The sequence below is a fragment of the Equus quagga genome, chromosome 17 (assembly GCF_021613505.1).
Source record: "Equus quagga isolate Etosha38 chromosome 17, UCLA_HA_Equagga_1.0, whole genome shotgun sequence".
Classification (NCBI taxonomy): domain Eukaryota; kingdom Metazoa; phylum Chordata; class Mammalia; order Perissodactyla; family Equidae; genus Equus; species Equus quagga.
In genome coordinates this window covers 30,611,270-30,628,495 of record NC_060283.1, presented here as the reverse complement: position 1 = coordinate 30,628,495, position 17,226 = coordinate 30,611,270, and the positions used below count along the sequence as shown (strand labels likewise).

At 40.2% G+C, this 17,226-nt stretch overlaps 1 protein-coding gene across 1 annotated transcript in view; it reads right to left on the bottom strand.

The window, feature by feature from the left end:
* Positions 1–4,779: 4,779 nt before the first annotated feature.
* Positions 4,780–17,226, bottom strand: part of LOC124228578 (Holliday junction resolvase MOC1, chloroplastic-like) — a 33,679-nt gene continuing 21,232 nt past the window's right edge. Inside the window, exon 5 of the mRNA XM_046643104.1 lies at positions 4,780–6,757. Within this exon, the coding sequence (XP_046499060.1) occupies positions 6,753–6,757 (5 nt within the window). The 3' untranslated portion in view covers positions 4,780–6,752. The remainder of the gene's footprint in view (positions 6,758–17,226) is intronic.

Sequence of the window (17,226 nt, the reverse complement as noted above, 5' to 3'; positions counted from 1 at the left end):
GGTTGTCACAGGGCTACGTAATGCAGTAGATACTCTCATTTATCTTCAACACTTGCTTTAAAATTAAAAAAGAAGAAAACAACACACCCACACACACAAATACAGGCAGGCTTTCTGCACCCAGAAGGCTGACTGGAGGATGTTTCCACTGGGATGACTTCTTATGAGGGCCTCAGCTTCCATGTCCATGAATTAAGGAATAGTTGAATAATAATGTTTAAGTTTCCTTCCAATTTTACACTTCTATGACTCAAAATCAGATGTTAAACAGAATTTGAGTAAAACTGACTCAACCATAATTTATCAGTTTGGTAGTACTATGAAGGCAGAAATAAGCAGTGGGGAATTGACACAACATAATTTATTCCAGCAAAACACATAATTAAGATATATAGAAAATGAAAGACAAAGGCCTTTCTTGGCTTGGAAATCTATAGCATTGCACCAATTCTTCACTTTGTGCCTTGAGTTATAATTTTGCTTTTGAAAAACATTGTTCTTTAGTGTGTTTTTGCTCTGACTTTACAAGAGGAAGGGTCTTACAAAAGATTATTATATATACACAATAGGTAACAAACACACATGGTACGAAATTTTAAAAGCACAAGAGGGGGCCGGCCTCATGGCCAAGTGGTTGAGTTTGCATGCTCCAATTCGGCAGCCCAGGGTTTCGCCTGTTCGAATCCTGGGCACGGACATGACACTGCTCATCAGGCCATGCTGAGGCGGCGTCCCATGCCACAACTGGAAGGATTCACAGCTAAAAATATACAACTATGTACCGGGGGGCTTTGGGAAGAAAAAGGAAAAATAAAATCTTAAAAAATAAATAAATAAAAATACAAGAGGCTAGGAGTGATATCAGCATCAAGGGGCAGTGAGTTTCCCAGCAATCTCTCCCCTCCACCAGACGATGAAGAAGACATTCACACTCCAACACAGGACATCCAAACATGACACAAAGACATCTGAGAGACCCACATGGCCATATGATGGAGGGCAGAGAGGCTGGAGCCCCCTCGGGGGAGGTAGAACAGGGTAACAGAAAACCTCACTCCCTCCCCAAAGACTGGGGTCTGGGACTTCAGGAGGCCTCTGTGAGGGAAGGAACAGGGGAGGGGATGTTCATTGTTGGGAACATCAAAGACCCCTGAGGAGCCTCGCTGCCTAGGGGAAAGCCCCTACTGAGGTGAAAGCTAATGTGGGGGTGGGGAGGGACCCTCATCAGGCCAACACCCCAGAGAGCAGATGGCAAGGGCAGAGCGAGAAAACCCCGAGAGCACACAGAAGAAACACCCCTCCCTCTACCCCCCCAGCCCAGCTCCAGCACCCAGCATCTCAGTGGAACTCAGACGGCTCAGAATATGCAGCTCTTGACCCTCACCCAGTGGCAACAGGCGGTAACTGTGACCAAATAATACCACGATGCGCAAAAACAGAGCCACACCCTCTAGCAGTATCAAAAATTATATTAAATCTCCAGACCAGAGAGAAAATGACAAGTACCCAGAAATCAGTCCTGAGGACACAGAAATATGTATTCTAAATGACAGAGAATTCAAAATAGCTATCATCAAAAAACTCAAGTTAAAAGAGAATGTAGAGAACAATTCAATGAGTTCAGGAGCCACATCACAAGAGAGATTGAAACTATAAAGAAGAATCAGTCAGAAATATTAGAGATGAAAGACACAATGGAAGAGATAAAACAAAATACGGATTCCCTGTATGCTCAAGTGGACACCATAGAGGAGTGAATCAGCATAATCAAGGAGAGACATGTTGAAATGCTTCAGATAGAGGAAAGAGAAAACTAAGACTAAAAAGAAATGAAGAAAGTCTCTGAGAAGTATCTGACTCAATTAGGAAATGCAATACAAAACGTATAGGTATTCCAGTGTGAGAAGAGAAGGAGAATGGAGCAGAAAGCATGTTCAAAGAAATAATAGCAGAGAACTTCCCAAACCTAGGGAAGATGATGGAAATCCATGTGGAAGAAGCTATCAGATCTCCTAAATATGTCAATGTAAAAAGACCTACTGCAAGGCATATAGTAGTAAAACTGGCAAAAGTGAATGACAATGAAAAAATACTAAGGGCAGCAAAGCAGAGGAAAATAACCTACAAAGGAACCTCTATCAGGCTTTCAGCAGCTTTCTCTGCAGAAACCTTACAGGCTAGGAGAGACCAGAATGACATATTCAAATCTTTGAAGGACAAACATTTTCAGCCAAGAATAGTCTATCCAGTGAAAATATCCTTCAGATATGATGAAGTAATAAAAACTTTCCTAGATAAACAAAAGCTAAGGGAATTCATAGCCATGAGACCGCCCCTGCAAGAAATCCTCAAGAAGGCCCTCATACTTGAAAGAAAAAAGGGAGAAAGCAGTTACAAAGCTTGGAGTGAGGTGATAAATAGGTAGACAAAAATCTGAAAATTGTAGCTATACATCAGAATAGGCTAGCAAATACTCAAGAATAGCATTAAAGATAAAGGGAAGGAAAACAACAAAAACAAAGATAATCTTGTCATTTTAATCACAAACTCACAACAAAAGATGGAATAAGATGTGAGAAAAACAACGTAGGAGGGGAAGAGGAAAGGGACTGAATCAGTTCAGTCTAAGGAAACAAGAGGCCATCAGAAAACGGACTATCTTTTCTATGAGATTTTGACTACAAACCTCATGGTAACACTAAACAAAAAAAAAGCATAACAGAGACACAAAAAATAAATAAGGAGAAAACAAAGAAACACAACATAAAAAAACACAAGTACAAAAACAGGTGCACAGATCAATAGAACAGAACTGAGAGCCCAGAAATAAAACTGCACATCTATGGACAGCTAATCTTTAACAAAGGTGCCAAGAACATACAATGGAGAAAAGACAGTCTCTTCAATAAATCATGTTGGGAAAACTGGACAGCCACATGCAAAAGAATGAAAGTAGACCATTATCTCACGCCATACACAAAAATAAACTCAAAATGATCAAAGACTTGAAGATAAGTCCTGAAACCATAAAACTCCTGGAAGATAATAGAGGTAGCACATTCTTTGACATTAAACTTAAAAGGATCTTTTCGAATACCATATCTTATCAGACAAGGGAAACAAAAGAAAAAAATAAACAAGTGGGACTTCATCACATTAAAGAGCTTCTGCAAGGCAAAAGAAACTAGGATCAAAACCAAAAGACAATCCAACAAATGGGAGAAAATATTTGCAAATCACATATCCAACGAGAGGTTAATCTCCATAACATATAAGGAATTCACACAACTGAACAACAAAAAAACAGCTCAATCAAAAAATGCGCAGAGGATATGAACAGACATTTTTCCAAAGAAGATATACAGATGGCCAATAAACACATGAAAAGATGTTCAACGTCACTAATCATCAGGGAAATGCAAATTGAAATGACATTAAGATACCACCTTACACCTGTTAAAATGGCTATAATCACTAAGCCTAAAAATAACAAATGTTGGAGAGGGTGTGAAGAAAAGGGAACCCTCATACACTGCTGGTAGGAATGCAAACTGGTGCAGCCACTGTGGAAAACAATATGGAGATTCCTAAAAAACTAAAAATAGAAATACCATATGACCCAGCTATCCCAGTACTGGGTATCTACACAAACAATTTGAAATCAACAGTCCAAAATAACACATGCACCCCTATGTTCATTGCAGCACTATTCACAATAGCGAAGACATGGAAGCAATCCAAGTGCCCATCGACTGATGATTGGATAAAGATGTGGTACATATATACAATGGAATATTACTCAGCCAGAAAAACAGACAAAATCATCCCATTTGCAACAACATGGATGGACCTGGAGGGAATTATGCTAAGTGAAATAAGCCAGACAGAGAAAGACAAACACCAGATGATTTCACTCATATGAGGAAGATTAACAAACACATGGACAGAGAAAACAGTTCAGTGGTTACCAGGGGAAGGGGGGTAGGGGGTGGGCACAGGGGGTGAGGAAAGCACTTGTGTGGTGACAGACAAGAAATAATGTACAACTGAAATTTCACAATGATGTAAACTATTATGAACTCAATAAAAAAATTAAAAAAGAAAAACCAAATCTAACCAAACAAAAAAGTCTTTGGAATATTTTAAAAAGGTTTCAAGACCATCATGGGGTCATATACAATTTTTTGATGTGTGGGACACTGGGAGGACTAAAATCATCATGGCAACATCATTGAAAATGGAAGCTGATGGTCCCACCCTCATCTGATGAGATGCGAAGAAAGAGCCCATCAGACCTTTTATGCTTGACACCCTCTACAAGTTGCCACTCTGGTTTAGAGCTGAAAAATCCCCACTACCTGGGAGAGTGGGAAGACAAGAAGATAGTCTCTCGGCTTACTAAGGTGAATCAAAACCTCCCCAATGGAAACATTTTAAAACGTGATGGTTAGGTTCTGAAGTGCTGACAGCAAAATTACAGTTTAAATAGGTTTGGTGGTCTGAAGACACAGTGACTTACCATTTCTCATTTTTGGGACCAAACCCATTTTCATGTCAGGAAATTCCTCGATTGGAAGATTTAATGAGAGGAAAAGTTAATATTAACCATGGAAGAGATTTTCCTATTCATTTACCTGCCTGGCTTGTATTCTTAGATTTATACATGTATAAATTTATGCATGCCCTTTCTAAGGTGTGAGTACTTGACTCAAAAGTGTACTGCATGAGCTCTCAAGCCATGAAAAGACATAGAGGAACCTTAAATGCATATTACCAAGTAAAAGAAGCCAATCTGAAAAGGCTGCATACTGCGCAAGCCCAACTATAGAAACATTCTAGGAAAGGCAAAATTATGGAGACAGTAAAAATACCAGTGGTTGCCAGGGGTTGAGGGGAGGGAGGGATGAAGAGGCAGAGCCCAGTGGATTTTTAGGGCAGTGAAAATACCTGGTACGATACTATAGTGGTGGATACGTGTCACTATACATTTGTCCAAACTCAGAAAATGTACCACACCAAGAGTGAACTCTACTATAAAAATGAAGACTTTGGGTGATGACGTGTCAATGTAGGCTCATCAGTTGTAACAAATGTACCACTCTGGTGGGGATGTTAATAATGGAGGAGGTATGCACGTGTGCAGGCAATGGGTATATGGGAAATCTCTGTACTTTCCCCTCAATTTTGCTGTGAACCTAAAACCACTCTACAAAATAAAGTCTACTAAAAAAAAGTACAAGGGGCTACACAGGGAAGTGTACCTCTCAGTATCCCCCTCCTAGCGCCACATCCCCTGCAGGCAAGAACCTGTTTCTTGGGTATCTTTGAAGAGGTATTCTCGATATGTGTTAAGTAGGATGTTGTAATGAGACCCTTTCTGTCTTTGTAGCCTCAAAGGTTGGGAGAAAAGAGTAGATACTACATCCACTCACATTCCAAAGAGAGTGGCTGCCTTCCAAACAGGACTTACAACGGCAAGAATCAAAACCAGGCTTTGTGAACCGTGGCCAATCTGGAAAGTATGAAAGCCGTGATGTTGAAGTCGCCAGAGGGGGATATTCTTTGGAGAGGATTGTGTTATTCCTGTCTGTTTTCCTCATGCCCATGGGGGTTAGGAGGATGGTGTTTCCCCTTACCTTAAACCAAAAAAAAGCCTTCAATAAGACCACTTCTAAGGCTGAGCTTGAAAGCATCTCTCAGAGTTTGGGGGAAATGGTGGAAGGGTGTCTGATGCACACCTGGGAAATCTAAGGCGAGAAGCTATGGCTTTAGGACCAAAGAGGCAGAATGGAGAGGTCACACTTCCCTGGGAATGAGTTGCACTGACGCAAGGACCAAGTGGATTCATGGGCAAAAACTAGATTGAAATTGGTCTAAAACAACATCACCCAATTTGGCTGTCCAGAGGGCCATGAGACCCTAAGAGTGTGAGTGTGTGTGTGTGTGTGTGTGACCACAGACACCCAAGGGCTGAGGGTTAGGTGTGTAAGCGGCCTGCTGGAGAAAAGCATCAACCACATCACAGGAGTTGCAGTCGGATCCCCTAGCTGGGGCATCTCTGAGAAAACCACAGAAGAGGTCAGGAACCAGGACGAGAACTGCAGCTCCTAGAAGGCCCCCAGAACTAGAATCACCTGTTTGTCAGTCAGGTATGACCTTTGCTACCTCTTACTTCTCCCTCTTCTGTCAACCGTGGAGGAGCCAGGGGAGCTCAGAGGAGGAGGGTGAGGCAGGAGACCAAGGCTGCGTCGTGGGGAAGTGTCGGCCCATCCCTTCCTCATGCTGAACCCAGAACTGAGCCAGAAGGAGCAGCTCTGGTGACACAGGGGTTTGGAGTTTCAGTTATTTCATTGGACTGTGTTCAATTACCAAAATGAAACTATTATTGGAAATAACAGTGTTGAGAGGACTTAATTTTCTTTGAGTGACCAAAAAAGTTATGCTCTTGCACAAGATTTCCTCCAAGGTTGAAGGGAATAGGGAAGGCAAAGACTTGTTTCCTTCCTGTTTTTTACTGACCTGTTCTCGAGTGTGACCCACTGGACAGATTGTTACAAAAGCCTATACATGGATGCTCCTTGCACTGCTTCACACTTTCCTTTTTTATCATAACACAGCTGGGTGGCTGTTCCATATTAGTGCACATAAATTTACCGCATTCTTTTAAACAGCTGCATCGTAGGCCATTTTAAGGATGTACAGTGGCTTATTTTAACTGTTCCGTTTTAGGGTGTTGTCAATATAGTGATGTCTTAATCTGTAAAGAAAAATGTGAACAAAATTAAAAAAACACTTGAATGCTTCTACTCTACTTAAATAAACACACTTTATAAGTATCTCTTTATTTTATGTGAAATATATTTCCATTTTAGAGGAACTTTGTTAAAAAAAAAGACCCTCCTTGCTAAGCTTCAGAGTAATTCACATCACACTTAACCATCTACTAGATAAGGGTTATTAGAAATTGGAAGCTGAAACTGAAAGCATTCAATATTAAGTAAAGCAATTACAACTAAATTAAATTCATTCTGGAACTTGGCTGAGCCACATAGAAACATTTTCCACCTGTTTCAAGTTATAATATTTTAATACTACCTAGGAGAGTCAAAGGAGATCAGTTATTTATTTTGAAATCACTTTTTGTCTTTTTAACAGTTCTGTGCTTATTATGTGTTGGACACTGTTCTAAGTTCATTACTAATGATAACTCACTTAATCCTGATAACAACCTAGGAAGTAAGTATTGTCTTTGTACCCAGTTTACAGATGAAGAAACTGAGGCCCAGAGAAGCTAAGTAACTTGGCCAAGTCACATAGCTAGAAAGTGGCAGAGCAAGGATTTGAAGGCAGGAAGCCTGGCTCCAGGGTTCACGATGATAGTCACTACCCCACGCTGTCCCCTGCACACTGACCACAAGTCTGTGACATCACTGCCAGGAGCAAGACTTACAGAGTGCTTTCTTTCTTTCTTTCTTTCTTTTTTTGAGGAAGATTAGCCCTGAGCTAACATCTGCCACCAATCCTCCTCTTTTTGCTGAAGAAGATTGGCCCTGAGCTAACATCAGTGCCCATCTTCCTTTATTTTATATGTGTGGGACACCTGTCACACAACAGCGGTGTGTTGGTCCACACCCGGGATCCGAACCAGTGAACCCCAGGCTGCCCAAGTGGACCACGCAAACTTAACCACTGTGCCACCGCACCGGCCCCCCAGAGTGCTTTCTTAAATCCCAAAAGCATGAAAACACAACTGCACAAAGATACACGCACCCCTATGTTCATCACAGCCTTATCCACAATAGCCAAGACTTGGAAGCAACCTAGGTGCCCATCAATTGACAAATGGATAAAGAAGATGTGGTATATGTATACAATGGAATACTACTTAGCCATAAGAAATGATGAAATCAGGCCATTTGTGACAACATAGATGGACCCTAAGGGCATTATGCTAAGTGAAATAAGTCAGAGGGAGAAAGTCAAATACCAAGTAGAAGATAAAAACAACAACAATCACACAGAGACAAAGATTGGATTGGTGGTAAACAGAGGGGAAGGGGGGAGGGGGAGAGTGACAGGGGTGATCAGGTACGTGTGTGGTGATGGATGGTCATTAGTCTTTGGCAGCCCGGGGTTCACAGGATCAGGTCCTGGGTGCCGACCTGCACACCACTCACGAAGCCACGCTGGGCTTCTAAGTAATGGTTTATTACATATAAGTAGATTTGCCTAATAAATCCTCTGCTTCAGAGCTATCCAGAAGGTGGTATCCAACTCTTTGTTAGGTCACCTCAAGGCACAGTACAGTTTGTTAAGTAATACTAGTTTTCTAAAAAGAAATTAAATGTATTATAGTGGGTTACCAAACTACTGAATACACATGGAGCTACCTTTTAAAAATATTCCTGTCGAAAGGGTCCACATATTTTTTGTTACCAAAAACTCCTCTAACTAGAATTAAAAATAAAACTTTAAGGGATAACTGTTGAAATAAATAAATAATTTGGTAATTCCCTTTTGAAAATAAATGTAAATACTACCTTTTTAGTTGCTTAGTAAAATACTTATTACAAATAAGTTATGCTCAAAGTAAGTGTAGTGTATTAAAATATAGATATTCCTTAAAGATCTCTTTTTCTTGGATAAATTTACCCTCTTGGACAAAAAGACTCCAGAATGTGGCAGGTGGATGGTGCCTGTAGTCTCACAGCCTAAGCAAAACAAACTTAGGAACAGATTTTAAAAAATAGATTAAGTGTTTTCTAAGCTACTGCTTGCCTACATTAGCCAGCTGGAGCCTTTAAATAATTTAATCCCTACAACTGCCAGCTCCAACTGGAAGCCGTAACAGGGCCTGGGCTTACTGAGGCTCCGACAGGTGCGGCCTGACCCCGCCTCCCCGGCTCCCCGGCGGATCTGTGACCGTGCGTGTGGAGGACACGATGTTCTTAACCCAACAGGGCGCTAATCACAGTGATCCAGATGCCTCTTGTCCTGTCTTTCACTATCATAGTACCTAAGACATTCCTCTATTTGTTTTCAGAGAAATACCTAGCACAATGTGTGGCGTATGAGTTTGTTTTCAATGTTGCTTGTCTCAGCAAGATCCCTCTTACTATAGTATAAGTTTTGGAAAGCAAATTAATTAATAATTATTTTCTTCCTATTGTTATTGCTTTTTCTACTCAACTGAATTTTCTATATTAGTGCTTACCGAGTACCACTAGAGTTGCTCAGGTTTTTTTCCTTTTGCACATCTATAAGCGGTATAAGAATGTACTTGTTGCTTATGTATTTAAATATATTTATAGAGAAAATTCAGACATACCTTTTATATAATTGAACTGAAATAAGTTTTCCTATCAAGTTAAATTGAAAATCAAAGAAGAAACGACCATTATCATGCCCTTAGTACTCAACATATTACAATATTATAATAAGATCTTTGCTAGACACGCAGCAAAAAGAAGTTTAAAAACCAATAGCTATCTTGATATCCACATGCAAAATAATCAGTTTGGACCCTTACCTTATACCATATACAAAAGTTAACTCAATGGGGCTGGCCTGGTGTTGTAGCAAGTTCATGCGCTCTACTTCAGCAGCCTGGGGTTTGCTGGTTTGGATCCCAGGCAGGGACCCACACACTGCTTATCAAACCATGGTGTGGCAGGCGTCCCACACATAAAATAGAGGAAGATGGGCACAGATGTTAGCTCAGGGCCAATCTTCCTCAGCAAAAAGAGGAGGATTGGTGGCAGATGTTAGCTTAGGGCTAATCTTCCTCAAAAAAAAAAAATAAAATAAATTCAAAATGGATTAAAGACCTAAATGTAAGATCTAAAACTATAAAACCCCTAGAAGAAACCATAGAGGAAAATCTTCAGGACACTAGGTTTGGCAATGATTTCTTGGATATGACGCCAAAAGCATGGGTAACAAAAGCAAAAATAGACAAATGGGACTACATCAAACTTTATAACTTCGTGTATCAAAGGGAACAATCAACAGAGTGAAAAATCAGCTTATAGAAAGGGAGAAAATATTTGCAAATCATATATCTGATAAGAGGTTAATATCCAGAATATATAAAGAACCCTTACAACTTAACAATAATAAAACCAGATAAGCCAATTAAAAAAACGGGCAAAGGACTTGAACAGACATTTCTCCAGAGAAGATATACAAATGGCCAACAAGCATATGAAAAGATACTTAACACTACCAATCACAAGAGACGTGTACTTCAAAACCACAATGAGATATCACCTCGCACCTATTGGGATGGCCACTATCAAAAAACCAAAAAATAAAACATATACAAATAAATATATAATACATATATAAAATAAACATATATAAATAAAACAAAAAATAAAAAATATCCTTGCCAGTATTGGCAAGGATATGGAGAAATTGGAACCCTTATTTACTATTGATGGGAATGTAAAATGCGGGAGCCATTATGGAAAACACTATGGAGGTTTCTCAAAAAATTAAAAATAGATTTATGAATATGAATTACCTATAATTCAGCAATTCCACTTCTGGGCAAATATCCAAAAGAATTCAAAGCAGTATCTCAAAAAGATATTTGCACATCCATTTTTGTTGCAGCGTTATTCACAGTGTCCAAGAGGTAAAAGCAACCCAAAGGTCCAGCTATGAATGAATGGATAAAGAAAATGTGGTATATGCATACAATGGAATATTATGTAGCTTGAAAGAAGGAAATCCTGTTACGTGCTACAACACGGATGAACTTCAAGGACATTATGCTAAGTGAAATAAGCCAGTCACAAAAGCATGAATACTGTATGATTCCAAGTAAATGAGGTACTCAAGTTACCTCATTTTGCAAGATGAAAAAGTTTTAGAAGAGATATGTTGTGAAGAGATATGTTGCACAACACTGTGAATAATACTTAACGCTACTGAATTGCACACTTAAAAATGGTTAAGACAGGGGCCCAGCCCTGTGGCGCAGTGGTTTAAGTTTGCATGTTCTGCTTTGGCAGCCTGGGGTTCACTGGTTCGGATCCCGGGTGTGGACCTACACACCGCTCATCAAGCCATGCTGTGACAGGCGTCCCACATATAAAATAGAGGAAGATGGGCACAGATGTTAGCTCAGGGCCAATCTTCCTCAGCAAAAAAAAGAGGATTGGATTGGTGGTGAATGTCAGCTCAGGGTAATCGTCCTGAAGAAAAAAATGGTTAAGATGGTAAATTTAATGATGTGTTTTTTACCATAATATAAATAAGTAAATAAAGATCAATAGCTGACCTATAGCTGCCTTTCTCACAAAATTCTTTAACACTTTTTTCTCCCCCCACCAAAGGTTTATAGAATTATTTTTCCAACTTTTTATTTTGTTATACCTAAAAACCAAAACACTTGTAAGAACTGTAAATTGAATACTCATCTAGATTCATTTAATTGTTAACATTTGCCACATATGCTTTCTCTCTCCCTCTCTTCCCTATGTATACACATATATACATGTATAGATGCACACATATACATATATTATTATTTTGCTCAATTATTTACAGGTTAGTGGCAGACATCATGACACTTTACTCCTAAATATTTCAGCCTGTATCTTCCCATAACAAGGATATTCTCCTGCACAGTCTTAACGTAATTATTACACTTGTTAAAGAAAAAATATTCATGACACGTGTCAAAGACACCAAGGCAGACTTTATTCAGGAAAACTACTACAATCGGATTTTGCAGCAGAGGAGAGAGACTGAGCTCAACTCCAACTCCAACAAAGACAAGTGGGCTTTACAGCCAAGGAGCAGGGTGGGGGTCACGGGATGGAAAATCACTCAGAGGAAGCACCAGGGATAAGGAGATTCGGGCTACACCAACTTACCGGGATTCTTGCTGAAGGCAGGCCAGGGTGATAAGATATGGAGGGTGAGGGATGAGGAATTTGATCAGATATCAAGAGTGGCCAGATCCCATGGGTGGGAGATTCTCCATAAGCTGACCTAGCAGGATTCTTGCTAAAACTGTACTAAACGGGCCAGAGACAGAGGCCAAGGTCAGGGGCAAAGTCAGAGGCTCAGAGGAGCCTGACTCAAGTTCAAAGGAAGGAGTCTTTGTCATATTCAGGAAATTTAACATGGATGCTATATTACTATCTACTATATAGTCCATATTCAAATATCCCCAATTGCCCCAACAACGTCTTTTTTACCTGTTGTATTCTGTTTGGTTTTGATAAAGGACATCCGACGAAGATCACACATCGTGTCTAGTTGTGATGTCTCTTTGGATTCCTTTAATCTACAACAGTTCTCACTCTTTTTTTTTTTGTCTTTCATAACACTGACATTTTATTTTTAATAAAGATTGGCACCTGAGCTAACAACTGTTGCCAATCTTCTTTTTTTTCTGCTTTTTATCCCCAAATGCCCCCAGTATGTAGTTGTATATTTCAGCTGTGAGTCCTTCTAGTTGTGGCATGTGGGACGCCGACTCAGCATGGCCTGATGAGTAGTGCGATGTCCGCACCCAGGATCCAAACCGGCAAAACTCTGGGCCGCTGAAGTGGAGCACACAAACTTAACCACTCGGCCATGGGGCTGGCCCCACATTGACATTTTTTGAATCAGGACAATTATTTTGCCAAATGTCAATCAATTTGGACGTCTCTGATGGTTTTCTTGTGAGCACATCTAGGTTAAACACTTGGCAGGATACTACGGTGTTCATTTGTGTCCTTTTCTCTCAGGGATACGCTATAAAGGGTATATATATATATATATACTCTGCAGGCTTGGCTGCTCAAACTCTGCACATTCCAAAGAAAAGACTGGACCGTCTGACCTGCTCTTGAGAGAACATCTGAGCCCTTGGAATATCCTGCCAGTAGAGGTGTTTTGCAAACCTTGGGCCTTGCATCATCAGTTTGACCAGGTAATTTACGCTACCAATTCACTTTATGGTCAATACTTGTTTTTACAACCCTGAGGCCCTGGGCTATGCCGTACCAGTGTGACCTCTGGAGGTCTGGAGACTGGGTATCTAGGGTCAGTTACATAGGCATGTAACCCAATGTGACAGACCCCCAGTAAAACCCTGGACACCAAGGCTTGGGTCAGCTGCCTCAGTTGGCAACACTTCACACGTATTGTCCCAGGCAGTTACTGGGAGAATTAAGCGCTGTCCATGTGACTCTACTAGGAAGACGCTGGGAAGCTCACTCCTGGTTTCTCCTTGGCTTTGCCCTATGCTCCTCGTCACACTGCTGATTTTAATCCATCCGTATCCTTTTTCTTTTTTTTAAGATTGGCACCTGAGCTAACATCTGTTGCCAATCTTTTCTTTTCTTTTTTCTTCTCCTTCTCCCCAAAGCCCCGCACTACATAGTTGTATATTCCAGTTGCAGGTCCTTCTGGTTGTGCTATGTGGGACATCGCCTCAGCGTGGCCTAAGCCACAGGATCTGAACTGGTGAAACCCTGGGCCACAGAAGCAGAGCACGTGAACTTAACCACTCGGCCGTGGGGGTGGCTCCTAATCCATTCCTTTTGCTATAACAAACTGTAACTGCAAGAACAACAGCTTTTTTGAGTTTTGTGAGTGCTTCTAGTGATCATCAAACCTGAGGGCATCTTGACATCTTGCTTCATTCTTGGTGTTAACTTTGTTCATTCTGCTGCGTTCCTCTTGAATTTCTCTAATGTGAAGATAACTTTTCCCTTTGTAATTAAAGAGTATTCTGTAGAGGGATACCTTGAGACTGTGTGCTTCTCTTCTTCCCCAATAGTCTTTCACCTAATAGTTTCAGTATTTATTGATGATTCTTGTATGAATCAATTATTACAATGGGGCTATAAAATGGTGATATATTTCTCTATAATAACATGGACTCATAGGTTCTTTTTTGTTAACCAATGAGTTATAATCCATTCCCGTTATTATTTATTTTGATGCTCAAATTGACCAATATTTGACCAGTGAGACCCCTTCAAGCTGGCTCCTGTGTCCCCATGAATTTTTCACACTGCCTTACTTTCTGATACAATAAGATGTTCTGAACTCACCCTGTCTTCCCCTGCCCCAGCCTTGGAATCAACCATTTCTCCAAGTAGCCCTTGTTCCTTTTACTTTCTTTGAATATTAATTCCAGAAAGAGTTATCTACAGCCTCTAGGAGTGATGAATAGCAAACAGTCAAATATGTCTACTAGGAGGAAAATTTCAGTCTGCTTACAACCTTAAGAGGCCCTGGCTGGAGACGAATCTTTGGATACTTCTTCAGGACATGCATACTATCCTCATTCTCTCACACGAAAAGTAAATGTGTTATGTGTTAACACAATCTGCTCTGTGTCCTATGACCAACACTCTGAGAAAGTGGTCTAACATGTAACAAGATTCCAGAGAAGTCAAATTGTTCTTTTTCTAAGAAGTCAACATCTTCTGACCTTCCAACTGATAATAAATCTGGTCAGAGCAGACTACCAGGGCAGACTACCCCACATCTGCCACTAATGTTTCACTCCAGGGGTTGAGAACCTATTGATCGCGCCTCTTTATAGCAGTGGGACAGCCCATAGTTGGAGTTTGGTTTAATTCTGAATCAAATGGGAATGACTGCAGGGCTTTGAGCAATAAGGTAACAAGCTCTGGTTACATTTTAGCGGGATCACTCTGAAAACTGTCTAGAAAGTAGATGGAAGGGGATATGATAGCGACTAGAAAGCTCTCTGAGTGGCTTACGGCAGAAAGTAGAATTGGTTGAGGGTCCCAGCTGTGGCATTTTGAGGCCCTGCTTCACACTGGCTGCTCTCAGTCCCTGACTGAGCACAGAGATACCAAAGCAGGCCCTCCCCAGGAATCACAGGACTCTTTCGACAGATGACTTTGGTTCAGGGACTTTTCTTAATTGCATAGCAGCCTGGGTCTGTTCCACTCAACCTTCCTTCTCTCCTTTTGGGGTCAAACTTGAATCACAGTCTGACAGCTCTCCTGGCCTCTCCTAATTCCCTTCTCTTTTTCTCCCACACGGGTTTCCATAACAAATTTCTTGTACATTTGCTCCTGTCTTAGCAACTGTTTCTTGTAGTGCTGACATGGGGATCAAAGGCAGAAGCAGGGAGGCCAGTCAGAAGGCAATCACAAAGCCCAGGTGAGACGGCTGTAGCTCAGAGCAGGGCTGGGGCAGCAGGGTGAAGAGACGTGATCAGATTTGAGAGTTCTTTTTTGAAGAAAGAACTTAGTAGAATTGCTAGTAAAGAGAGATGTAAAAGGGAGAGGTCAAGGATGACTGCATTGTTTTTGGGCTAAGCAAGCGGAAAGATGTAGTTAACCATTTTCTGAGATGGTGAAGCCTGAGAGAAGAGCATGCTTGGAGAACAAGCTCAGAAGCTTGGTTGTGGAGCCATTAAGTTTGAGATACTATTAAATTCCCAAGTGGAAATGTCATATAGGCAATTGGTTTAATAAGCCTGGAGAGCAGAATAGAGGTATTGGCTGAAGAAATAAATTTGGGAGTTAGTATATAGCTGGTATTTGAAGCCATGGAACTGAATTTGATCACCAAGGAAAGGACTGTGATAGAAAATGTCCGAGAACTGAGTCCTGGGGTGTTCTAAATTTGGGAGATAAGGAGTATTCAGCAAAAGAGACAAAGAAGGAAGATCATGCAAGTTTAGAACTGTCCTAACTGCCTGGGGAAATTAACTGGCGACCACTGATCTGTTCTCCATTCCTATGGTGTCCCTTTTCCAGAATGTCACGTACACGGAATCAACTAGTAAGTAGTCTTTTGAGTCTGACTTCTTTCACTAAGCATAATGCATTTGAGATCATCCATACTATTCCGTATATCAATAGTTGTTCCTTTTAATTGCTGAATAGTATTTCTTTATGCAGATCTACCACAGTTCATTTACTCAACACCAGTTGATGGACATTTGGTTTGTTTCCAGCCTTTAGAGATTACGAATAAGTCTGCCATAAATATTTGTATATGGTTTTTGTGTGAAAACAATTTTTATTTATCTTGGGGAAAATATTTATGAGTAGGACTGCTGGGTCATAGGTTAAGTAAGTGCTTAACTTTATAAGACATTGTCAACTGTTTTCAAAAGTTTCAAAAGAATGAAAATCTTTAAATTTTGATGAAGTCCAATTTATCAATTTTTTTATGGATTAAATGTTTTTGGCATCACATCTAAGAACTCTTTGCCTAATCCAAGGTAAAAAAATTTTTTCTCCTTTGCTTTTTTCTAAAAGCTTTATAGTTTTACTTAGGTTTATGATCTGTGTTGAATTAATTTTGTATAAGGTGTGAGGTATAGGTTGAGATTTAGTTTTTAGCATATGGATGTCCAATTGTTCTAATACCAGATGCTGAAAGGCTATCCTTTCTCCGCTGGATTACCTTTACATGTGGTCAAAAATCAGTTCACTGTACTTGTATGGGTCTATTTCTACACATTCTCTTTTGTTCCGTTCATCTACGTATCTGTGCTTTCGTCAATACCAGACTGTCTTGATAGGTCTTCAAATCAGGTAATGTAAGACCTATGACTTTGTTCTTCTTTTTCCTTATAAATTTTAGAATCAGCTCATCAACATACTCAAAAAAATCCTGCTTATATTTCCATTGTAATTGTTTTGAAATACAGATCAATTTGGGGACAATTGACAGATTCATATTTAATAAGTCTAACATTGTCAACGAGCTTCCTGCCATCGTTTTCACAGCTGCATTCTAATGTTTAAAGATCTTTATTATAGGCCAGCCCGTGGCCGAGTGGTTAAGTTCGCGTGCTCTGCTTTGGGGTCCCAGGGTTTCTCCAGTTCAAATCCTGGGCACGGACATGGCACTGCTCATCAAGCTGAGGTGGCATCCTACATGCCACAACTAGAAGGACCCACAACTAAAAATGCACAACTATGTACCAAGAGGCTTTGGAGAGAAAGAAGAAAAATAAAATCTTTAAAAAAAAAAGGCCTTTATTAAAGTGAAGCCTAGAATTTATTTATACTTTTTAAGGGAATTTAGTAATTAGGCATTTAAATCCACACTGAGTTTCTGGAAGGCAGAGACTGTATTCTGCTTATTTTTGAATAACAGTGTACAGAAGATTCAAAGTAAAGAATAGGACCTCAATAAAGGCTTGTGGATTAATTATTTAAATATGAGACTTTTAAACAATTCTGATATCCTCAGACATAATGAAAGACTGGGCATATG